This window comes from Canis aureus, chromosome 19 (assembly GCF_053574225.1).
Source record: "Canis aureus isolate CA01 chromosome 19, VMU_Caureus_v.1.0, whole genome shotgun sequence".
Lineage (NCBI taxonomy): Eukaryota > Metazoa > Chordata > Mammalia > Carnivora > Canidae > Canis > Canis aureus.
The window spans coordinates 39,023,486-39,049,612 of NC_135629.1; the positions used below are offsets into that span (position 1 = coordinate 39,023,486).

General features: G+C 39.8%; 1 protein-coding gene and 1 long non-coding RNA gene across 2 annotated transcripts; one reads left to right on the forward strand and one right to left on the reverse strand.

Annotated features, from left to right (window-relative positions):
• Positions 1-1,902: 1,902 nt before the first annotated feature.
• Positions 1,903-7,714, reverse strand: LOC144289984 (uncharacterized). Its single transcript, XR_013357873.1, has 2 exons — positions 6,307-7,714; positions 1,903-2,766 (listed from the first exon to the last, which is right to left on the reverse strand). It is a non-coding gene; the product is annotated as an uncharacterized LOC144289984 (long non-coding RNA).
• Positions 7,084-7,787, forward strand: IQCF6 (IQ motif containing F6). Its single transcript, XM_077858716.1, has 2 exons — positions 7,084-7,147; positions 7,359-7,787. Exons 1-2 carry the CDS (start codon positions 7,103-7,105, stop codon positions 7,725-7,727), a joined length of 414 nt encoding a protein of 137 aa, XP_077714842.1. The 5' UTR covers positions 7,084-7,102; the 3' UTR covers positions 7,728-7,787.
• Positions 7,788-26,127: the final 18,340 nt, after the last annotated feature.

Genomic DNA, 26,127 nt, shown 5'->3' on the forward strand with positions numbered 1-26,127 from the left:
AATCAATAGATCAATTAGACAAAAGATGGACAAAGAAATAGAAGGTATGGACATTACTATACAGCAATCAGACCTGACAGATCTCTATAGAACACCCCACCCAACAACAGCAGAATACCCATTCTCCTCGAGGGCATGTTAAACATTCTTCAGGACAGACCATATGTTAGGCCACAAAACAAGTCTCAATAAGTTGAAAAAAAGATTCAAATCATACCAAGTATCTTCTCTGATCAGAATAGAGTGATAATAGAAATATTTATGGATAGCATAATATTAATAAAAATTAATCATTAATAATAGAAGTAAATCTGGAAAACTCACCACTTTGTGAAAATCAAAAATACATTTTTAGGGACACCTGGGTGTCTCAGTCAGTTAAGTGTCTGACTCTTGATTTTGGCTCAGGTCATGATCTCAGGGTCATGAGATCGAGTCCTGCAATAGGCTCAGTGCTCAGCTCGGAATCTGCCTGAAGTTCTCTTTCTCTCTCCCTCTGCCCCTCCTCCAGCTTGCACATGTACACATGCTCTCTCTCTTTTTCTTAAATAAATAAATAAATAAAATTTAAAAAAAAACCAAAACCACACTTTTAAGCAACTAATGTGTCAAAATGAAGTCACAAGAAAAGCTCGAAAATACTCTTAATCTTACTTTCAAAAGATTGAAAACAAAAACACAATATCCCAAAATGGATGGGATACAGTAAGAGCAGTACTCAGAGGGAAATGTATAGCTGTAAATGCCTCCATTAAAAAAGAAGAAATATCTCAGGGAGCCTGCTGGCTCAGTTGGAAGAGCTTGTGACTCTTGAACTTGGGGTCCTGAGTTCAAGCCCTATGTTCAGTGCAGAGATTACTTACATAAGTAAACTCTTAAAAAAAATCTCAAATTAATAAACTTCCACTTCAAAAAATAGAAAAAAGTAAATTAAATGCAAAGGAAGCAGAAGGACAGAAATAATAAATATTAGAGCTGAAATGAACAGAATAGAAAATAGAAAAACAACAGGGCACTTGCGTGGCTTAGCTGGTTAAGTATCTGACTCTTAGTTTAAGCTTGGGTCGTGATCTCAAGGTTATGAGATCCAACCCTACGTTGGGCTCCAAGTTCAGCATGGAGTCTGCTTGGGATTCTCTCTCCTTAAGAGCCTCTTCCCTTCCTGTTCATGGTCTCTCACTTTCACTCAAATAAATAAATCTTAAAAAGAAAAGAAAAATAACAGATCAATAAAACCAAAAGCTGATTCTCTAAAAAAAAGACCAAGAGAACTGACAAGCCTTTTGCTAGACTGAACAAGTGAAAAAGATAAAAGACTTGAGTTATAAAAATCAGGAATGAAAGTGAGGACCTTACAAAATAACAAAGATCATAAGAGAACCTTAAAAACAATTGTATGCCAGCAAATTAGATAACCCGGGTGAAATAGGGAATCTTTAGACACACACAAAGAATCAAAACTGATTGAAGAAGAAATAGAAAACCCGAATAGGCCTATAACAAGGAAACAGATTGAAGCAGTCATCTTCCACTAAAGAAAAGCCCAGGACCAGGTGACTTCATCAGTGAATTTTATCAAACATTATAGAAGAACTGAGACCATTCATTCTAACATGCTTCCCAAAAGCAGAATAGAAGAGAATGCTTCCTAATTCATTCTTTGAGGCCAATATTGCCATGACACCAATGTCAGACAAAGATACCATAAGGAAAAAAACAAACAAACCTTAAAGACCAATACCAATTATGAGTACAAATGCAAAACCTCAACAAAATACTAGAAAATAAAATCCAAGATACACTGTGACCTAATGGGATTTATCCCAGGAATGCAAGCAAGGCAGTGCAACATAAAAAAATCTACATTAAAAGAATAAAGGGAGGAAAAATCACATGATCATCTTTTTTTTTTTTTTTTTGCAAAAAGCTTTATTGTCTCCATTTGGTCCACGGATTGGGAAAGGGCTCCAGGATGGTTAAAAAGCTGCCTAGTGGCTGCAAGGAAAGGTTCAGGCACAAGCCCTGGCACAGGGGAGGGCATGGGGGTGCCAGAGGAGCCCCTCAAAGGCTGCTAGTCTCCAGAGGCTCCTAATGGTGCTTGAGAGTTGAGCCTTTTGAAAAATAGTCGCCCAGCCCAGCGTGGGGGCGTGGCCAGCCTGCGGAAGTTAGTCAGGTGGTTGCCCATCTGCTTGATGAATTTCACCTCCTCATCTAGGAAGTGGTTCTCCAGGAATCACACAGATGGGGATCTGCGCGGGCAGAACCCAGGGCATGCAGATCCAGAAAGGTCTGGTTCAGGCTCTTCTCCAGAAGCAGGGTGGCTTCCATGGCGTCCAGGGTTTTCCCCCACTCACCTTGGGATGGCTTCTGCACGTCCTGGAAGAGGGTGCGGTGGCCCGCTGCGCTGGTTTTGCATCTTCAAGAAATGCTCAGCGCCCTCGCGCTTCTCCTCAGCCAACTTGTGGAAGAAGTGGGCCACACCCTCCAGAGCCACATCGTCATGGTCGAAATAGAAGCCCAGAGAGAGGTAGGTATAGGAGGCCGGCAGATGCATGTTGACCAGGCGGTTAATGGCAGTCTCCACCTCGGTAGAATAATTCTGACGAATCTGGGAGTTCATGGTAGATCTGGGACAAGGAATTATTCAAACTTGAGTGTTCACTCTTGGTGGCAGAAGATGGCTCCAAAGGTTACGACTGTTAAAAAGGTTGGAGTGTGGTCGTTGGCTGGTAGAAGGGGCATCCCTGGGCCTGTTCCGTCCAAACACTGTTGAAGCAAGAGATAGATACGCAGGACCCCAGAATGCACTGCCAATCATCTCAATTGATACAGAAAAAGAATCTGATAAAATCTAATAGCCTTTCATGATAAAAAAAAAATTCAGTAACCTAGGAATAGAAGGAAGTTTCTCAACTTGATAAAGGGCAGCTATGAAAAACCCACAACTGACATACTTAATGGTGAAAGACTGAAAGTTTTTCCTCTAAGATGAGGAACAGACAAAGATATCTGCTTTCATCACTGCTATTCAACCTTGTACTGGAAGTATTAACCAAGGCAATTAAGCAAGAAAGAGAACTAGAATGTATCCAAACTGGAAAAGTAGAAGTAAAACTATCTCTACTTGCAGATGACATGATCTTACATAGATAAAATCCTAAAGAATCCACCAAAAAATTATTACAGCTAATAAATTAATTAAGCAAAGTTGCAATCTATAAAATAAAATGCACAAAAATCATTTGTATTTCTATATGCTACCAATGGAAAATTCAGGAATGAAATTAAGGAAACAATTATATTTATAGTAGCATCAAAAAGAATAAAAATACTTAGGAATAAATTTAACCAAGCAAGTGCAGGACTTGTACACTTCAACTTAAACTATAAAATATTGTTTAATTCCTTGAAATTAAAGGAGACCTAAATACATGGGAAGATATCATGTGTTCATGAGTCAGAAGACTTACTATTCCCCAAACTGATTATAGAGTCAGTACAACACAGTCTTTCATACCTGCTGCTTTTTTTTTTTTTTACAGAAATGGAAAGCTAATTTTCAAGTAATAAGGAATTACAAAGGTCTCAGAATAGCCAAAATAATCTTGAAAAAGATAAAGTTGGAGGACAAAAATGTCTTAATTTGAAAACTTACTGCAAAGCTATGGTAATCAAGATGGTGTGGTATTGGCATAAGGACAGGCATGTATCAATGGATTAGAATCGAAAGACCTGAAATAAACCTATAGATCTATGTTCAACTGATTCAACAAGGCTACCAAGACTCAAGGGAAAGTATAATCTCTTCAACAAATGGTGCCAGGACAACAGGGTAACCCCCAGCAAAAAAAGCATGGAGTTGGACTCTTATCTCACAGCATATACAGATATTAACTCATAACTAACTGAAGTCCTAAAAGTAAGAAATAAAACTATAGAACTCTTAGAAGAAAATACAGGAGTAATACTTCATGACCTTGGATTTGGCAGTGGATTCTTAGCTATGACACCAAAGCACAAGCAACAGAAAAAAAATAGATAAATTGGATGTCACCAAAATTAGGAACTGCTGCACATCAAAAGACATTATGACGAAAGTGAAAAGACAACCTATAAAATGGGAAAATTATTTTCAAATCATATATCTGATAAGGACCAAGTGTCTAGAATATATAAAGAGCTCTTACAACTCAACAACAAAGAGACAAGCCATTTTAAAAGTGGCCAATGCACTTGAATAGGCATTTCTCCAAAGAAAACTATATAAATGCTCAAAGGCACATGAAAAGATGTTCAACATCATGTTGCATCATTTATCTCAGGAAAATGCAAATCATAACCCCAATGAGATGCCATAATTTTTAAAAGTGGGAAACATCAAGTGTTGGCAAGCACGCAGAGACTGGAAGGAATGTAAAACAGTCTGGCTGCCGTGGAAAACAGTTTGGTGGTTCCTCAAAAAGTTAAACATAGAATTTCCACACGACCCAGCAATGCCACTCATGGGTTTATAACTAAAAGAAACGAGAACAGGTGTTCAAACCAATACTTGTACGATGCTCAGAGCAGTACTATTCAGAACCACCAAAGAGTGAAAACTACTCAGATACCTGCCAATTTATGAATGGATACATAGAATGTGGTCCCTCCAGTCCCACATGGAAGTACTGACACATGGATGGACCTTGAGAACATGCTAAGTTAGAGAAGCCAGTTGTAAGAGGCATGTAGTCTCTGATTCCATTGATATGAAACATCTGGAATAGACAAATCCATAGAAACTAAAAACAGATCTGTAGTTGCTAGGGCTGGGGTGACAGAGGTGATGGGAAGTGACTGGGTAATGGGTACATAGTTTCTTTCTAGGGGGGCAAATTAGAATTTAAAAAAGTTGAAGATAGAAACCGGAAGCAGATAATGGTGATGGTTTTACAACATGTAAAAGCATGAATATAAAAGAGACTAGCAGGTTTTTCCAGGGACTTCTAAGGAAACAAAGCCAGAATATTCTGGCAACAACCCAACCAGGCCAGAGTTGGGATAGGGGAGAGATCCACAAGGAAGAGTGGGATCTGCATCTTGACTGTGGCAATCTGGCCCAGATGGACTGAGCCTCAGAGCACTGGCCACACCTCCAGCCTGTGGATCCCTTCTGCACAGTCCAGCAGATTAGGCTGCAAGTGGATGGATGCCCCATGCCAGGACCAACAGCTTAGCGCAGAGATGAAGGCCTTGGAGAGGCTGATACCAGCGCTCTGCTCACCCAGCCTGACAGCCATTAAGTGAGGCCATAGGGCCTGATGCTGAGGGCTTTTTAACATGATGCAAAGGTCGTTGTGTCGTTGACAACGGGGCCAGAACTTGTGAGATGCCCCAATGGCCAGTGCCACAGCCATGAAAACCATGAGAATATATAAAAACAGGAGTCACAGACAGTGCAGAGCCCAACAGGCAGTGGGCACCCAGCAAACCCTCAGGTAGAAGAATGAAAGCACACACACTCTAAAGCCAGAGCCAGAATGGCCTTCCAAGTCCCCAAGGACTCCCAGCATCTCTGCATCACCTGCGTCTGCACTTCCGGTCCTATCTCTGAATCCTAGAAACACAGCTTTCTGTAGGCTCCCAGGAGACCTGGCTACACTAGTGCATTCTTACACACGGCAGGGCAGACATGGGTTTTGTGGCCTGAAGCTTACATAATTTGGAAGGCCGACTCGAAGGAATAGAATACAAAATTGCAGGCTTAAAATTAGGCAAGTGAATATATAGGACAAATAAAGAAATCACAACAAATTGTAAATTTTCAGAAGTTGCCAAATACCAAAGCATAACATAATGTTTATATGAGCTCACTGCCCCACCTCTGTCATGTTTTCCAACATTTTTTTTTTGCGGCATAACCTTTGATTACTTCTTCATGTGATGATCCTTGCAGTATCATTTTTGATAAAAAAAATTTGTTTATTATGGATGCTCTGGATGCATAAAATGTGATTTTTCATGTCGACTTACACACTGTGCATAGTTGCCCCCCACTAGCTGCTGCCCTGAAACCAGAGATTGTGATCAATTCTCCTTCAAAAAATTCACCCCAAAATAAGAAAAAAGGATGGTATGTTTATAATTGTCTCACTGTATTATCGAATATATTCTTGACAAGACAGAACTTCAGTTTTCCCCAGGCGTCAGTGAGAAGAGAATCATCCGTTTATGGTTTTATGTGTCTGATAACAGGAAGAACTCTTTACAGACCAGCTTTTGTCTCCGTACTTTTCAAACCCCCCTCTTCCTCCCCCGCCCACCTACTTCTGGTGCCAGGCGCTGTAGGACATGTTCATATCACCAAAGCAGCTGGTGTCCTCGCATCTTCACACCATGACACAGGAACTGGGAGGAGCATTCCCGGAAGCCATCTCTAGTGGGATGGCCGGCGAGGATGGATCTATTCCCAGGGGTGACTGTGAACCACAGAAATCTGCCTCATTTAACCCAAACTAAGTATGCATCTCCTAACTCTGCTGCTCCTTAGTGATAGCCCAGAAGAGGCTGTGGCCTGTTCCACACCACCCTTTAGATGGGCAACAGAGAGTCAGAGACAGGGAGACAGAGGCCTTCTATTGCAGCTAAAAGATCTTGCTTCCACAAATCTTACATGAAATCATACTAGCCCATGAACGCAGTGCCTGGGGGCCCTCCCATGGCTCTGACACAGAAACTTCTGGAAATCCAAACTGGCTATTGGTATCCCTAAAGGAGAGCCCCTCAGTTGAAGGAAAGTTGTGTGAATCTCTCTTTGCTGCCACCAGCAGGAGCAGAAAGAAGTGACTAGAAGATGTAGAAAGAGCAAGACTTAAGATGCTAGTTAGGTCTGAGAAATATGCTTCAAGCAAGAGATGATGGCAGGCCCCCCAAAAGGACAGGAATCAACAAGTGAGGGGACTGGCCAATCTGTAAGGAGATACGAGCAAGAGAAGAGAGGAGAGAGATGTGGGAAAAATGCGTATGATGGGACCTGCTGAGGGGGAGACTTGTGTGCAGATGGGCGGAGTCTCATGGGGGGTGACTAACAGTTGAGGGCGGGGCTCCAGACTCAGGTGGCCTGATGGAGGAGTGGACTCTGAAGACCAGGGCCATGGACACACAAAATGTGAGTAAGGCCCCCACGGGAGGGGTCTGCCCGGCGGATACTGAGCAGTGACGACAGAGGAGCGGGAGACTGGAAATAAGATGGATGGGCCTGGAAATGAGAGGGCAGGGCCACTTGTCCCAGGCTCCCTTTCTTCCCAGCCCCACAGACAGGGACAGCAAGGAGAGGGTACCCCACTGAGCATCTCCGTGTTCTTCCCTCCCCTGATCAGTTAGAGAAGGCAGCCATAAAGATTCAGTCTTGGTGGCGTGGCAACACGGTGCGCCGGACGTTACTGCACGCAGCTCTCAGGGCCTGGGTCATCCAGTGCTGGTGGAGGTCGATGCAGGCCAAGATGCTGGAGCAGAGACGGCGCCTGGCACTAAGACTCTACACCTGCCAGGAGTGGGCAGTGGTGAAGGTGCAGGCACAGGTTCGAATGTGGCAGGCCCGCAGACGGTTCCTCCAGGCACGCCAAGCGGCCTGCATCATCCAGTCTCACTGGCGCTGGCATACCAGCCAGACCCGGGGCCTGATCCGGGGCCGCTATGAGGTCAAAGCCAGCCGGCTGGAGCTTGACATCGAAATCCTCTTGACCTAGGGCGCTAGCAGAGCCAAGGAGACTGGATCTCTCTTCCAATAAAAACACTTACTGACCACAGTCTTGCCCTTTGGAAATTAGACCCATAAAAGAGGGATCAAAAAAAAAAAAAAAAAAAAGAGGGATCAGTCCCTCGGTAATGGTCTAGAGCCCATCCCAGGGCACGCCACCCTAGGCCGTTGCACCTACTGCAAACCTGAGCCATCCTGCCCCCAAAAGAGACTCCAGGGCCCAGGATAGGCTCTGACACCTCAGCCAGCCTGGTCCCAGCTCTCTCCACAAGCAAGGTTAGGTACTGGGCTTTATTTTTCTGTACCCCTCCTCAGGCTTCTCCATTTAAGGTAGGACACCAGAGAGTCAGGCTGAAGCTAGAGCCAGCTGGGAAGGCCAGGATTCCACCGCCCCGTGCTGGGCAGGACCCTCAGGGCCAGTGCAGCACTTGGCAGGGAGCCAGGAGGACAGGGCACCCCACTGAGCAACAGTAGGCCAGGCACTGTGCCTCACTTGGGGGATAGTCAGCCAGAGCCAGCCCCTGGGGGAAGGCCAGGGCAGGAGCTGAGGAGCAGCAGCTGTGCCTGCTGCTTTAGCCCTAGGGGCTGAGACAAGGCTTCCCTCCTCTCTGCTGGCTACTTCCTGGGAGAATCAGGCTCAGTGGGGGAGGGGACAGAAAGCCCAGAGAGGTGGGGCTGAGGAAACAAGTGGAGGGAGCCTAGGGGTGGGCAAGGGGAAGGGCTGTCCTTATGCCACGGAAGTCATTGGTTTGGGGATACAACCTCTAAATCTTACTGCATCCTTAGAAGCAGCTGTTCTGGCATCCTCTCAAGACTGGGACCTGTATTTGCCCCAATCCCCCTACAGACTGCCATACCCTCTGCAAGGCTGGCCTCAAAGAGGGCCGATGGGCCCTTGCTGGCGGAGTCTCCTGTTAACTCAGCATCTGGGCTCAGCCTTCTGTGTACCAGTCTCTCACAGCCTCTGCTTTGGTGCTCAAGGTCCCTCAGATGTTTGTCTCCCAACCTGCCTCCCAGAAGCCTGAGGCACATGACCTTCCTTAGGGGTCTGCGATAGGTGGCCTTGCCAGAGGGGTGGGAGGACCAGTTGGAGAGAGGTACAGAAGTCAGAGGTCCTCATGGGCCTTGCAGCTATGTAAGGCTTTTCTTTCCCTCAGCAGTGTGTGTTGTGTGTGGCTCAGGGAAAGGTGTCTCCAGAACAGCTGTGGCAGGCATGGAGAACCAGAGATTAGTCTGACACCCATCACCTTCAGTAGCTGAAGGTGGCAATGATGCACCCAGGTACCTTGCTCTTCCAAAGGAGCCCCTTCAGGAGCTTTGGACACAGCTCTTGCCTGCCTGCCTTGCAAGAGTGAGTGGTAGACTAGTTAGGTCTACATGCTGAACATGATGGAATCCTGCATGAATATCCCTGCAGGTGCCACCCCTGGAATCCTCTGAGACACAAAACATACCAATGCCTGGGCCCACCCAGAGATTCTGCTTTAACTGGTCAAGGGAGAGGCCTGGACATTGGAATTCAATGTGCAGCCATGATTTGGAAACTAGAGTTAGGTAATAAAGTGGCCACTGGGTTCATGTGATCCCACCTGGGGATATGGATGCAGAATCCCAAACTGCTTGCCAGGCTCAAGATAATTAAGGCTTTCCACTCTGTGATGAGCTAAAAATGCAAAGTTAAAACAGGGATTCAGAGGGAGAGCCACTTTGGTGAAAAACTTTTGAAAGCAGGAAAACACAGGTAGCTGGGGGTTGGGACAGGGAGAGGCTGTTGCGGTAAAACAGGTACGGCCTCTTGTCCCTGGTGACAGGACCCCAGGAATATGGCACTATTCCTGTGTGAGCAATGGAGACTTAGGGGCCAGCCCAAGAAGGCTCATCCAAGGTCTTGGGTTCCCCTCTGATGGCCAGGGGATCTTGTGACCTGGATGTGGTCTGGACCTGTGGGTGTTGGGCCCCAGACAGAGGAAGTGAAGGAGACATAGGATGGGAGTCCACAGAGAGGATCCCCTTTAGCAGTCAGATCTGTAGCTAGAGTTGGCCTGGATAGGTGGAGCCACCTATACGTCCTCAGCAGAGGTGAGGCTGCAGGTGGGGCTTTCAGAGGCAGACCCCTCAGACCCTCACAAACCCTCCCTTCTCTTCCTCACTGTCATTGAGAATTGAGCTACAGAAGTAACTCTCCCTGAGAATACACTGAAACAGTAGAAGTGAGGATGGTGAGAGGTAGGGGAGGTGCAGGGAGGGAGGATGCTTGCAGTCTTGGGGCAGGAGTGGGCATGAGGGCACTCTGGGGCACTCTGTATCCCCATCCTTGATCCTCCTCCAGGAGACATTGTGTCCCCAAGAGATATGTGACCTAGGCCTGATCAACAAATATATATATATATATATTTAAATATGATAGTCACAGAGAGAGAGAGAGAGAGAGGCAGAGACACAGGCAGAGGGAGAAACAGGCTCCATGCACCGGGAGCCCGATGTGGGATTCGATCCCGGGTCTCCAGGATCGCGCCCTGGGCCAAAGGCAGGTGCTAAACCACTGCGCCACCCAGGGATCCCCAACAAAGAAATATATTGACCCTCAGACTGGCCCAGCATACTGGGCCCCTAAGAAGATAGTTGAGCAAGTGCCCACTTGCTCCCTCTTAAGCCCACCCCACCCTCTTAAGCTCCTCACTTGATACATCTCCAACCTCAGTTCTGATCCCACTATTCAGGGTTTCCATCCTACCTTGTCTTCTGCTTCTCTCTGTCCCACATGGCAAGCCCAAAATGAGACGGCACTGCGCAATTTCAAGCTCTACAGTAGCACTACAGCAATCAAGACAGTGTGGTATTGTTGAAAGAACAGACAAATAGATCAATGGAACAGAAGAGAGAGACCAGAAATAGACCCACACAAATATAATCAACTGAACTTAGAAAAAGGAGCAAAGTCAAACTTATGGAGAAAGTTTTTTTCAATGAATGATATTGAAAAAACTGGATATCCACATGCAAAAAACAAGTGAAGCTAGATACAGACCTTACACCCTTCATAAAAATTAACTCAAACTATATCACAGAAGTATAATACTCTTAAAGCCATGAAAGAAATAACTGACAAGTTGGACTTCATTAAAATAAAAACTTCTGTTCTGCAAAAGACACAGTTGAGAGAATGAGAACACAAGCCACACAAACTGGAAGAAAGTATTTGCAGACACATCTGATAAAGATTTGTTATCTAAAAATACAAAGGACCCTGACAGCTCAACAATAAGAAAATGAACAACTCATTAAAAAATTAAGAAAAGACCTGCTGAGCAGATATTTCACCTGAAAAGATGTACAGATGGCAAATTAGCTTATGAAAAGATGTGCACCATCATATGTTATTAGAGAATTGAAAATTAAAAATGAAATAACCGTATATATCTATTAAGAAACACTGACAATGGGCAGCCCAGGTGGCTCAGAGGTTTAGCACTGCCTTCAACCCAGGGTGTGAGCCTGGAAACCTGGGATCGAGTCCCACGTTGGGCTCCCTGCATGGAGCCTGCTTCTCCCTCTGCCTGTATCTCTGCCCCTCTCTCTCTCTCTCTGTGTGTCTCTCATGAATAAATAACATCTTTAAAAAACAAAACCCAAACCAAAACAAAAAAGAAACACTGACAGCACCAAATGCTGAGATGTGGAGCAACAGGAATGCTCATTCAGTGCTGGTGGGAATGCAAAATGGCAGAGCCACTTTGGAAAACAGTTTGGCAGTTTAATACAAAACTAAACTAGGCTCCCCATATGATCCAGCAATTGAGCTTCTTCCAATTTACTCAAGTGAGTTGGAAAACATGTCTACACAAATCCTGCATATAAATGTTTACAGCAATTGTATTCATAATTGCCAAAAATTGAAAGCAACCAAGAAGTCCTTCCAATGGGTAAACTGGTAAACTTATTGCAGTACATCCACACCACAATGGAATATTTAGTGACAAAAAGAAATGACCTCTCAAGCCATGAAAAAGACATGGAGGAAACCTAAATGCATACTGTGAAGTTAAAGTGGTCTGGAAAGGCTACCGATTACATGATTCCAACTATATGACGCTCTGGAAAAGGCAAACTATATAGAGAGTAAATGGTTGGCAGGTGTTTGGTGGGAGGAATGAGGGATGAATAGGCGAAAAACAGAATTTTATGGTATGATATTATAAATGAAGATACACAAAATTATGTATTTGACAAAAATCATAGAACTACATACACAAAGTGACCTCTAATGTAAATTATGGACCTTAGTTAATAATAATATATATCAGTTTGCCATTTGTAATAAATGTACCATATTAATGCGAGATGTTAACAATAAGTTGAACTGTATGCAGCAGGATGGGGAACAGGGAGCCCATGGGCACTCTATTTTCTGCTCAATTTTCCCATATACCTAAAACTGCTCTAAAATGAAAGTCTATTAATAAAAAATAAAAGGCAAAATGATTAGAACAAAAGTACTAAATGCTGTCTGCATTTTTAAACAGCCTGATTATGTACATAGAAAAGTCATAAAGAATCTACCCCCCCAAAAAAAAAAGAATCTACCCCCCAAACTACTTGAATATATGAGTTTAGAACAGTCATGGGATACAGTGTCAATATGCAAAAATAAATTGTCCAAAGAAGATATACTTTCATGGCCAACAGGCACATGAAAAGATGTGCAACATCACTAGTTATTAGGGAAATGCAAATCAAAATGACATATCACTTCATTACCATTAAGATGATTTTCATTAAAAAAACGAACAACAAAAAAACAAAATAACAAATGTTGGCAAGGATGTGGAGAAATTGGAACACTTGTACATTGCTAGTGGGAATGCAAAATGGTACAGCTGTTGTAGAAAAATGGTATGACAATTCTCAAAATATTAAAAATAGAATTACCATCTGACCCAACAAGTCCAATTCTGGATATATACCCGAAAGAAGTGAAAGAAGAAATTCAACAGATACTTGGCACACATGGTCATAGCAACATATCCACAAGAACCAAAAGTGTCCATTGATAGATAAATGCATAATCAAAATGTAGCACATATAGAATGTTATTCCACCTTCAAAAAGAAGGACATTCTGACATATTTTACAATACGAATGACCCTGAGGACATAAGGCCAAATGAAATAAGTCAGCCACAAAAGAACAAACACTATGATTCTTCTTATATGAAACTTCTAGAGTAGTCAAATTCATAGAGACAGAAAGTAGAATGGTGTTTGCCAGGGGTAAGGGGAGGAGGGAATAGGAAGTTAGTGTTTACTGAGTACAGAGTCAGATGGAGAAGATGGTGGTGATGGTTATGTAACAATGTTAATGTATTTAATGCCATAGAAATGTACTCTTAAAAACAGTTAAGATGGCAAATTTTATGTCATGTATATTTTACCACAGTAAAAAAGTAAGTTGTATCTTTTTTTTTAAGATTTTATTTATTTATTCATGAGAGACACACACAGAGAGAGAGGCACAGACACAGGCAGAGGGTGAAGCAGGCTCCATGCAAGGAGCCCGACATGGGACTCGATCCCGGGTCTCCAGGATCACACCCTGGGCTGAAGGCGGAGCCAAACCGCTGAGCCACCCGGGCTGCCCAAGTAAGTTGTATCTAACAACAAACTGCAAACTGAAATTAAATAAGCATTTCCAATAATATCCAAAAAATCAAATGCAGGGGCACCTGGATGTCTCAGTTGGTTAAGCATCTGACTTCGGCTCAGATCATGATCTCAGAGTCCAGAGACTGGGCCAGTTATCAGGCTCCATGCTCAACAGAGAGTCTGCTTGTCTCTGTCCCTCTCCCTCTGCCCTTCCCCCCCCCACTTGTTCTCTTTCTCTCTCTCTCTTTCAAATAAATAAATAAAATCTTACAAAAAATAAAATGCCTGGGGTGCCTGGGTGGCTCAGTGGTTGAGCATTTATCTTCAGCTCAAGGCATGATCCTGGAGTCCTGGGATGGAGTCCCACATGGAGCTCCCAGAGGGGAGCCTGCTTTTCCCTCTGCCTATATCTCTGCCTCTCTCTCTCTGAGTCTCTCATGAATAAATAAAATCTTTAAAAAAAAATCAAACAACATAAATAGAAGACTCCTACACTGAAAAGTACACATTGCTGAGAGAAATTAAAGAAGACTGAAATAAATGAAAAGATATGCCATATTCATGAACTTAATGACAATATTGTTAAGATTATAGTTTCCCACAAATTGATCTATATATTCAATGCAATTCCAAATAAAATTCCATATTGTTTTTGTAAAACTCAAAAAGCTTATTCTAAAACCTATGTTGAAATGCAAAGGACCTAGTACAGCCAAGACAATCTTAAAAAATATAAAATAAAACTGAAGGACTTACCTGACCTGACCTCAAGATTTACTATAAAGCTACAGTAATTAAGACAGTGTGGTGTTTAGTAAGGTAAAAAATAGAAATCAATGAGACAAAATTGAATCCAAGAATAGTCCCGCCTATTTATGGTCAACTAATTTTGTAATTAGTTGACCAATTATAGTGGCACCCTGTGAGTGCCAATATAATTCAGTGAGGAAAGTAGAGTTTTTTCAACAAACAGTGCTGGAACAACTGAATATCTATAAGGATTAAAGCTAATATTGATTCCTATCTCATATCACATGCAAAACTTAATTCAACAAAGATCTAAGTCCCAAATGTATGAGCTAAAAGTGTAGTTTCTAGAAAAAAAAGCAGGAGTGGAGCAATATCAGTGAAAATGATAAAGCAGGTAGCTCCAGGAGCCCATTTCTCCACAGAAACATAAAAAAATCAAACAAAAACTATTACAACCAACTTTATCAGTACTCTGGAAAAATAGTCAAAAGTTTACAGCAACCAAATGAATGCTGAGTATAGGAAAAAGGCAATTAATTAACTTTTTTTAAAAGTATGTTCCATGCCATGGAGCCCAACACAAGGCTTGAACTCATAACCCTGAGATCAGGAACTGAGCTGAGATCAAGTGTCAGATCCTTAACCGACAGAGCCTCCCAAGCACCCCAAAGAAAAATACAGTTTAAAACCAGTAGGAAGATTTTGTGGAATTTTTACTTGCCATTGTTCTATTCCCCTGTCTTCAGAATGAGGGCTGTCTTGAAGATGGCAGTCCACATCCTCAGTGTGAGACATGGTTACTGATTCCAGAGCAGAGCAGACCATATTCCCATAGAATTGTGTTTGCTGGTCTAATATGTCCAGGTATTATGAAGATGAATGCAATGCAATTGCTTTTGGTTTGCCTATTTCAGAGCTCATTTGGGGTGGAAAAGCAGTAAGCATTCCTGTAACAATGTAAGGCAAATGAACAACTTCAGCTGCTTGGGGGGAAAGATTATAGTTTAGGCATACAGGAGAGTGCTAAAAGCCTCACAGGAAAATCAGGGGATAGTTTATTTCAGAGATTAGGACATTCAAAGTGCTTGTGTATACTGGGAGATTTAAAAAGCTGTGTTCTTGACCAGGGCAAGACATATGCTCAGAAAATACCTGCAAAGACCTGAAGCTTTCATGTCTCTCTGATCTCTAAGCTAAGTGCAAGCTGGAAGTGAAGGCTAAGACAGAGTTCTAAATGGCATGGCTAAGTGTTGGAGGAGTGTCCGGTGCAGAAAGATTTGCAAAAAAACAGGAGAGTTCTTTTTCCTATCTTTGTTTCTTCTCTCTCCTGGCATTCAAGAAATTTTCTAATAGATCACTAGCTGAACATAGTTAAAGGAAGACAGACTTTAGAGACCATATATTAAAAAGAACACAGACCCAAAATAATAATTTAGAAAAGTCACTAACCAAACAACTATAGCCCACTATAAGCCACAAAAAGACAACTTGGAGAGAGAGAAGATTCTGATTTCCAGAGTTACCACATTATAATCAAAATGTCTAGTTTTCAATGAAAAAGTTATAAAACATGCACAGAAACAGGAAAGTATGACCCATTCACAGGAAAAATGAATAGAAATTGTCCCTGAGGAAGCACAGACATTGAACCTCCCAGACAAAGACTCTAAATCAACTATCTTAAATATTCTCAAAGAGCTATAGGACACCACGGACAAAGAGATAACAGAAACTAGGACAACAATGTGTGAACAAATAGGGAATATTGACAAAGAAACAGAAATTATAAAAAGGAACCCAACAGAAATTCTGGAGTTGAAATATACAGTAACAAAAATGAAAACTACAAGAGGGTTTCAACAGCAGATTTCAGCAGGCAGAAGAAAGAATCAGTGAACTTGAAGATAGGCCAGTCAAAATTATCCAATCTGAAGAGAAGTAAAAAGAGAATGGAGAAAAATGAATAGAGCTTAAGAGAATGAGCCATCATCAAAAGTACTAAAACATTCGTAATGGGAATCCCAGATTAAGAGGAGAGAGAAAAGGGGGGCAGACAGAATATGAAGACACAATGGCTGAAAACTTCCCAAATTTAATAAAATACAATAATCTAAATATCCTAGTTCAATGGTACTCCAAGAAGAATAAACATAAAGAAACCCACACTGAGACACTTTATAATTAAATTGTCTAAGGCCAAAGAAAAAAGAGGATCTTAAAATTGGCAAAAGAAAAATTCATCTTGCATAAGAGCATAAAATAAAATTAATAAAATTGTAGATTTCTCATCAGAAACCAGGGAGACCAGGGACACCTGGGTGGCTCAGTGGTTGAGCATTGGCCTTCAGCTCAGGGCATGATCCCAGGTCCAGGGATTGAGTCCTGCACTGGACTTCCTGCAGGGAGCCTGCTTCTCCCTCTGCTTATGTCTCTGCCTCTTTTTCTGTGTCTCTCATAAATAAATAAATAAATAAATAAATAAATAAATAAATAAATAAATAAAATTGTAAAAATAAGAAAAGAAAGAAAGAAAGAAACAAACAAACCAGGGAGACTAGAAGGAGTGGGATGATAGTTTTAAAGGGCTAAAAGAAAAATCTGTCAACCAAAAATTCCATATTTAGGAATGAAGGAGAAATTAAGACATTCCCAGAAAGCTGAAAGTGTGCGTCACAAATAGACTCTCCTATAAGAAATCTAAAGGTTGTATTTCAGATTGAAATGAAAGGACACTAGACAGTATCTTAAAACCATACCAAGATATAAAGAACTCCAGTAAAAGTAACTACACACTTAAAAATAAAAGCTAGTATTATTGTGTGGGCCTTTTTAAAAATTTGTAGCTCTTCTTTTTATTTCCTATATTATTTAAAAGACAAACGTATGAAAGATAATACATTTATGTAAATGAACACAATGCATAAAGATAAAATTTGTGGCAATAACAACTTTGGGGGAATGGAGCTTTCTGGACATAATATTTGTATGTTACTAAAGCTAAGTTGCTATCAATTCAAGTTAAATTGCTATAGGGGCACCTGGGTGGCTCAGTGGTTGGGTGCCTGCCTTTGGCTCAGGTCATGATCCTGGGATCCAGGATCAAGTCTCTCATTAGGTTCCCTGCGAGGAGCCTCTCCTTCTGCCTGTGTCTCTGCCTTTCTCTCTCTCAGTCTGTGTCTCTCATGAATGAATGAATGAATGAATGAATGAATCAATCAATCAATAAATCTTTTTAAAAAACAAAGTAGATTGTTATAAATTTAGGATGTTAATAGCCATTTCTTCATAACCATTAAGAAAATATCTTTTTAAGGGATCCCTGGGTGGCGCAGCGGTTTGGCGCCTGCCTTTGGCCCAGGGCGCGATCCCGGAGACCCGGGATCGAATCCCACATCGGGCTCCCGGTGCATGGAGCCTGCTTCTCCCTCTGCCTGTGTCTCTGCCTCTCTCTCTCTCTCTCTCTCTCTCTCTGTGACTATCATAAATAAATAAATAAAAATTTAAAAAAATATTTTTTTAAGAAAACACCAAAAAATGGGGCACCTGGGTGGCTCGGTTGGTTAAATGTCTGCCTTTGGCTCAGGTCATGATCCCAGGGTCCTAGCATCGAGCCCCAGGTCGTGAGGCTCCCTGCTCAGCAGGGAGTCTGCTTTTTCCTCTCTCTTGCCCCTTCACTTCTTGTGCTTATGTTCTCTCTCTCAAATAAATAAAATATTTTTTAAAATACATAAAAACAAAGGAGAAGGAAATCAAAATAGTACATACACAAAAATCAATTAAATACAAAAGAAAACAATGGAAGAAATGAGAGTAAGAAGGGTATAAGAGATGCAAAAAACACATAACAAGGAAATGTAAATTATTCCTCATCAGTAAATGTAAATGGATTAAATTCTACAATTATAAGGCAGATATTGGAAGAATGGATTTCAAAAAACATGATCCATCTATATGCTATCTATAAGAGACTCACTTTAGATTTGAAGACAGAAGAATTGAAAGTAAAAGAATGGAAAGATCAATTCCATCCAGATAGTAATGAAAAAGCTCCAATGGTCACACTATTACTGTTATAAAATGTCTATATTAAAAAGAAATATCTCAAATTAAACAACCTAACTTTAAAAAATAAATAAATAACCTAATTTTACATCTTGTAGGACAAGAAACAGAAAAAACAAAAGGACAAAAAACAGAAAAAACTTAGGCAGTCCTGGTGGCGCAGTGGTTTAGCGCCGCCTGCAGCCCAGGGTGTGATCCTGGAGACACGGCGTTGAGTCCCATGTAAGGCTCCCTGCATGGAGCCTGCTTCTCCCTCTGCCTGTGTCTCTGCCTCTCTCTTTATTTATTTATTCATGAGAGACATGTGTCTCTCATGAATAAATAAATAAAATCTTAAAAAAAAAGAAAAAGAAAAAACTAAACCCAAAGATAGCAGAAGGAAGAAAATAATAAAGATAAGAGTGGAGATAAATGAAACAGAATAGGAAAATAATAGAATCAATAAAACAAAAAGTGGTTCTTTGAGAAGATTAAAATTGACAAACTATTAGCTAGACTTATCAAGAGAAAAAAATATATATATACATATATATATATATATATATATATATATATATATATATATATAACTAAAATTTTAAAAAAGAAAATGAGTCCATTACTACTGACTCTAAAGATAAAGAATTATACCCCAGTGGTGGGCTTGCTGTCACAGACCCATAGCAGTCCCACCCACCAGTGGACCTGGCCGGAGCTCTGCTCACACCCCTGATAGTGGACCCACACACACCAACACAATAAAGTAGTAGATGTTAATACCCCATTCTCAGTAATAGATAAATCATCCAGACAGAAAATCAATAAAGAAAGAGCAGAACTGAACAATGCTACAGACCAAATGGATATAATAGGCATATGCAAAACATTCCCTTCAATGGCAGCAGCATATTCATTCTCCTAAAATGCACACTGAATATTCTCCAGGATAGATCATATGCTAGGTCACAAAACAAATCTTAATGAACTGAAGAAGACTGAACTCATTCCAAGTATCTTTTCCAATCACAGTGCAATGAAAATAGAAATCAACAACAGAAAGAAAAGGGGAAAATTCACCAACACATGGAAATTAAACAATGAACTCTTAACCATTGGACCAAAAAAGAAATTAAAAAAGAAGTTAGAAAATATATTAAGAGACAAACAAAAGTGAAAAACATCACATACCGTATATTTTATGAGATGTAGCAAAAGCAGTTATAAGAAGAAAAGTTATAGCAATAATGTCTACCTAAAATAGAGGATCTCAAACAACCCAACTTTATAACCCAAGGAACTAGAAAAAGAATAAACTAAACCCATAATTAGTAGAAGGAAGAAAATATGTTAAAGTAGAAATAAATGAAACAGAGAATAGAAAAACAATGTAAAAATTGATGAAACTAAATCTTGTTTTTTTTTTAAGATAAACAAAATCAACAAATCCTTAGCTAGAATAATTAAGAAAAAAATTAATTCAAATAAATAAAATTATGGGTAAAAGAGGACACTTTACAAATGGTGCTATAGAAATGGAATCATAAAGGACTATTATGAAAATTTACATGCCAACAAATTGGACAACACACAAGAAATGAAAAAATTCTAGAAACATAAAATCTATCAAGACTGAACCAAAAAATGGCCTGTACAAACAGGGTGGCTAAAGCAGCAATCAAAAACACTCCAAAAATAAAAGTCCAGAACCAGATAGCTTCATGGGTGGAGTCTACCAACATTTAAATAAAAATTAATAACAATCCTAAACTCTCACAAATTTGTTTCATGAGGTCAACATTACCCTGATACAAAGGTCAAAAACACAAGGAAAAAAACATTCAGGCCAGTATTCTTGATGAATATAAAAAAACTCCTCAGGGCACCTGGGTGGCTCAGCTGGTTAAGTATCTGCTTTTGGCTCAGGTCATGATAAATCCAAAAGGAAAAAATAAAATTATCTGTTTACAGATGACATGATCATATACATTAAAAACTCAAAAGACTCCATGTGCACACACACACACATACACATACGACCTTGTAGAACTAATAAACTCTTTCAGTAAAGTCGCAGTATACAAAATCAACAAACAAAAATCAGTTGCATTTCTAAATAAACTTTCAAAAGGGAGGGGCACCTGGGTGGCTTAGTGGGTTGAGCATCCAACTCTTGATTTCAGCTCAGGTCATGACCTCAGGATTGTGGGATCAAGCTCCACATTGGGCTCTGTGCTCAGCAGGGAGTCTGCATGAGATTTTTCTCTCTCCTCCATCTGCCCCTCCCCTGGTCATGCTCTCTCTCTCTCTCGCGTAAATAAATAAATCTTTTTTAAAAATCAGGCCAGTATTTTTTACACTAATAATATTATACACTAACAATGATCTATCTGAAAAGGAAATTAGGAGAACAATCCCATTTATAACAACATCAAAAAGAAAAAACTATCTTGTCATAAACTTAACCAAAGAGGTGAAAGACATGTACACTTAAAACTATAAAACATTGATGAGATAAATTAAACACATAAATTAACAGAAGAATATCCCATGTTAATGGATTAGAAGAATTAATATTGTCAAAATGTCCTTATGACCCAAAGCGATCTACAGATTCAACTTAATCCTTAGCAAAACACTAATGGCTTTTTTTTTTTTTTTTACAGAAATAGCAAAAACAATCCTAAAATTCATTTGGAGCCACAAAAGATCCCAAATAGCCAAAGCAATTTTGAGCAAGAAGGACAAAGCTGGAGCTATCATACTCTCTGATTACAGACTATATTACAAAGCTGCAGTAATCAAAACACAATTGTACTGACATAATAACAGACATTTAAGTCAACAGAACTGAATAGGAATCTCAGAAATAAACCCACACCTATATGATCAACTGGTTTTTGACAAGGGTGCCAAGAATACACAATGCAGAAAAGACTGTCTTTTCAATAAGTGGTGATGGGAAAACTAGATATCCACACAGAATGGTATGAGACCTTTATCTCATACCATATATAAAAATTACCTCAAAATGGATTAAAGACTAAAATGTAAAAGCTGATACAATAAAACTTTTAGATGAAGACACAGCAACAAATAAGTACAAAAACAAAGGACTTTTTTTTTTTTTAACAAAGGACTTTAATAGACATTTCAACAGAGAAGACATACAAATGGCCAATAGGTAGATGAAAATGTGTTCAACATCACTCATCATCAGGGAAATGCAAATCAAAACCACAATGAGATATCATCTCACACCTGTCAGAATGGCTAGATTAAAAATAAGAAATAAGTGCTGGCAAGGAAGGGGAGAAGGAACCTTCACACATTGTTGGTGGGAATGTAAATTTGTATAGACACTGTGGAAAACAGTATGTGGGTTCCTAAAAAAAATTAAAAATAGAATTACCATATGATACAGTAATTCCCTACTAAGTATTTACCCAAATATGAAAACACTAATCCAAAAAAATATACGCACTTGTATGTTTGTTGTAGCATTATTTATAATAGCCAGAATACAGAAGCAACTCTAGTGTTCATCAATAGATAAATGGATAAAGAAGATGTGTATATCTGCACAATGGAATATTGCTCAACCATGAAAAAAAAGAATGAGATATTGCCATTTGCAACATCATGATTGGACTTAAGGGATGTTATACTAAGTGAAACGAGTCAGTCAGAGAAAGACAAGTACCATAGGATTTCACTCATGTGTGGAATTTAAGAAACAAATAAAAAAAAAAAACAAAGAAAAAAAGAGACAGACAAACTACAAACCTGACTTTTAAATAGAACAAACTGGTGGTTGTCAGAGGGAAAATGGGAGGTGGTGGTGGGTGAAATAGATAAAAGAGATTAAGAGTACACTTATCATGATGAGCACGGAGTATTGTATAGAATTGCTGAATCATTGTTGGGGGGTTAGAAAAGATAGAATTGTTGAATCTTTATATTGGACACCTGAAAGTAATATAACACTATGTTATTTATACTTCGATTAAGGAAAAGAAAGAAAATGTGATCTACATCATATCACACACTCACACTGGAATATTATTAGCCATAAAAAGGAAGGAAATCCTGTCACTTGCAACAATATGAATAAACCTGGAGGGCATTATGCTAAGAGAAATAAGCCAGATCCAGTAGGACAAACACTACATGATCCCACTTTTATGAGAAATCTAAAATAGTCAAACTGAAAGAGAATAGAATAATGATTACCAGGGCTGGGAGGAGAAGGAAACAGAAAGGTGTCAGCCAAAGGGTACAGAGTTTCAGTTATGCAAATGAGTAAATTCCAGAGATGTACAGTACAACATAGAGCCTATAATTAGCAATACTGTATTTTATACTTAAAAATTAGCTAAGAAGAGATTTTTTTTTGTCAAGTACTCTTACCACAAAAGAAAAAAAATTAATTTAATAAAGAAATAAAGAAAATGGAAGGAAGATTTTGGAGCTGATGGATAAGTTTATGGTCTTGATTTTGGTGATGATCTCATGGGTATATGCTTATCTCAAAATTAATCATATTGTATACATTAAATATGTACAGCTTTCTATACATCAATCATGCCTCAATAAGGTGGCTTTAAAAAGAATTATAAGAGAATACTATGAACTATATTTCAACCAATTGGATAACACAGATAAAATGGACCAATTCATAGAAGTACACAAATTATCAAAATTGATCCAAGAAAAAATAGAAAATCTGAATAGATTGATAAAAGATTAAATCAGTAATCAAAAATCTCCCAACAATAAAGTTCAGGATCAGATGGCTTTACTGGTGAATTCTACTACACATTTAAAGAATTAACACTGGGATCCCTGGGTGGCTCGGCAGTTTAGTGCCTGACTTCGGCCCAGGGCGGGATCCTGGAGACCCGAGATTGAGTCCCACATCAGGTTCCCTGCATGGAGCCTGCTTCTCCCTCTGCTTGTGTCTCTGCCTCTCTCTCTGTGTCTCTCATGAATAAATAAAAATATTTTTTTTAAAAGAATTAACACCAACCTTTCTCAAACTCTTCCAGAAAATAGAAGAGGAGAGAACACCACCTGACTCATTCTATGAGGCCAGTATTATCCTTATACCAAAGCCAGGCAAGTATCACAAGAGAAGAAAACTACAGTTCAATATCCCTTATGAATATAGATGCAAAAATCCTCAACAAAATACTAGTAAAGCAGATCCAAAAGCATGTTAAAAAAGATTGTACACAATGACCAAGTGCGCCCCAGAATTTAAGGGTAGTTCAACATACAAAAACTATTCCGTGTGGGCAGCCCCAGTGGCTCAGCGGTTTAGCGCCGCTTTCAGCCCAGGGCGTGATCCTGGAGACCCAGGATCGAGTCCCACGTCGGGCTCCCTGCATGGAGCCTGGTTCTCCCTCTGCCTGTGTCTCTGCCTCTCTCTCTCTCCGTGTCTCTCATGAACAAATAAATAAAATCTTTAAAAAAAAATTATTCCATGTAATACAACACATGAATAGAACAAAGGGGGAAAATCGTATGATCATCTCCATTGATGCAGTGAAAGCTTTTGATCAAATCCAATATCCTTTCAAGATAAAAATATCCAGAAAACAAGGAATGTAAGATCCTCAACATGATAAAGGACAATTAGGAAAAACCTCCTGCTAACATCCTACCCAGCGGTAAAAGACTGACACCTTTGTCCCTAAGATTAGAAACAAGACAAGGATGCCCATTTTTCACCAATGCTCAATACTGCACTAGAAGTTCTAACCAGAGCAATTAGGCAAGAAAAAAAAAAAAAAAGAAATAAAAGCATCCAAATCGGAAAGTAAAGAGTAAAGCTGTCTCTGTTCACAGGTGACATAATCCTACAAAAGTACATCCCAAAGACTTTTTTAAAAAACTGCTAGAGACAAGAGATGAATTTGCCCAAGTGGCAGTTACAAGACCAACACACAAGAGTCAGTTTTTATTATACACCAGCAATGAACAATCTCAAAATGAAATTAAGAAAACAATTCCACAATTCACAATAGTATCAAAAAGAATAATATATCTAAGACAAAAATCTACCCAGGGAGGTGAAAGACTCATATATGGAAACTACAAAAAAAAAAAAAAAACTGCTGAAAGAAATTACAGAAGGACCTGAATAAGTAGAAAAACATCCTATGTTCACACATTGGGAGACTTAATAATTTTGTTATGATGTCCATAATTCCCAAAGTGGTCTACAAATCCAACGCAATTTCTATGAAAATCCCAGTGGTCTTATCTACAGAAACAAAAAACAGATCTTCAAATTTGTATGGAATTGCAATAAATCCTGAATAGCCAAAACAATCTTGAGGGGGGATAAAAAGAACAAAATCGGAGACTCACATTTCCCAATTTCAAAACTCACTACAAAACTATAGTAATAAAATCAGTGTAGTACCAGCATACAGATAGATGTAGTGCTGGGATAACTGATATCCATTGGCAAAAAATGAAGTTGGGCTCCTACCACTGTATATAAAAATTAATTCAAAATGGATCAATAACCTAAATATAAGAGTGAATGCCATAAAACTCTTAGAAAAGGACAGAGGTAAACCTTCATGACCTTGGATTTGGCAATAGATTTTTAGATTACACCAAAAGTATGAGCAACAAAAGAGAAAATAAATTACTTCATCAAAATTGAAAGCTTTAGTGCGGGATCCCTGGGTGGCGCAGCGGTTTGGCGCCTGCCTTTGGCCCAGGGCGTGATCCCGGAGACCCGGGATCGAATCCCACATCGGGCTCCCGGTGCATGGAGCCTGCTTCTCCCTCTGCCTGTGTCTCTGCCTCCCTCTCTCTCTCTGTAACTATCATAAATAAATAAAAATTAAAAAAAAAGAAAGCTTTAGTGCATCAGAGAACATTATCAAGAAAGCAAAAAGACAACCTGCAGAATAGGAGAAAATATTTACAAACCTTACAACTGATAGTGGTCTAGTATCAAACCATCAGCTAAGTGAAAGAGGCCGGATGCACAGGATCACATACGCATGATTCTATTTATATCAATGTCCAGAATAGGAAAATCAATAGAGAGAGAAAGTAGATTGATTGGTGGTTTTGCCACAGACTCTGAAGAGGGAAGAATGGGGAGTAACTGCTTAATGGGTTCAGGGTTTTATTTGGGATTTGGAACTAGAGAGAGGTGTTGATTATGTAACATTATGAACGTACTAAATGCCACTGAATTGCTAATTTTAAAATAGTTTTATGTTATGTTAATTTCACCTCTTTAAAAAAATACAGACAAAAAAAACACAGGAGAAAATGTTCAAACTTGGGGCAAAGACTTCTTGGACAGGTCATAAAGGTACTGATCATATTCCAGGGGAAAGTGGGCAGGGGAAGAGACAACATGGGTGAAGGGGAGTGGGAGATACAGGCTTCCAGTTGTGGAATGCATGTCACGGAATAAACGGCACAGCGTAGGGAATATAGTCAATGGTACTATAACAGGGTTGCATATGATATGGAAGGTATAATTGAGGTGAGCATAGCATAACATATAGAGAGGTTGAGTCACTATGTTGTACACTTGAAACTAATGTAACATTCTGTATCAACTATACTAAAAAATTTTAAGGCACTATAAGAAATTGACAAATTGTATTTCAGCAAAATTTCTTTGCTCATTAATGGAATAAGATAATTAAAAGCAAAGCTACAGAATAGAGAAAAGATTCTCAATGCATTTATCCAAAAAAGAACTCATCCAGGATATATAAAGAATTCCTAAAAAAACAACATTAAAAAATAAATCACCCAATAAAAATGGACAAAAGATTTGAAGAAGTACTTCAAAAAAGAAGAACCAGAATAGCCTAAAAGAACACGAGAAAATGCGCAGTATAGTTAATAACCAGAGAAACACAAATATAAAGCACAATAAATGCCACTACATACCCACTACAGTTAAAAGGATTT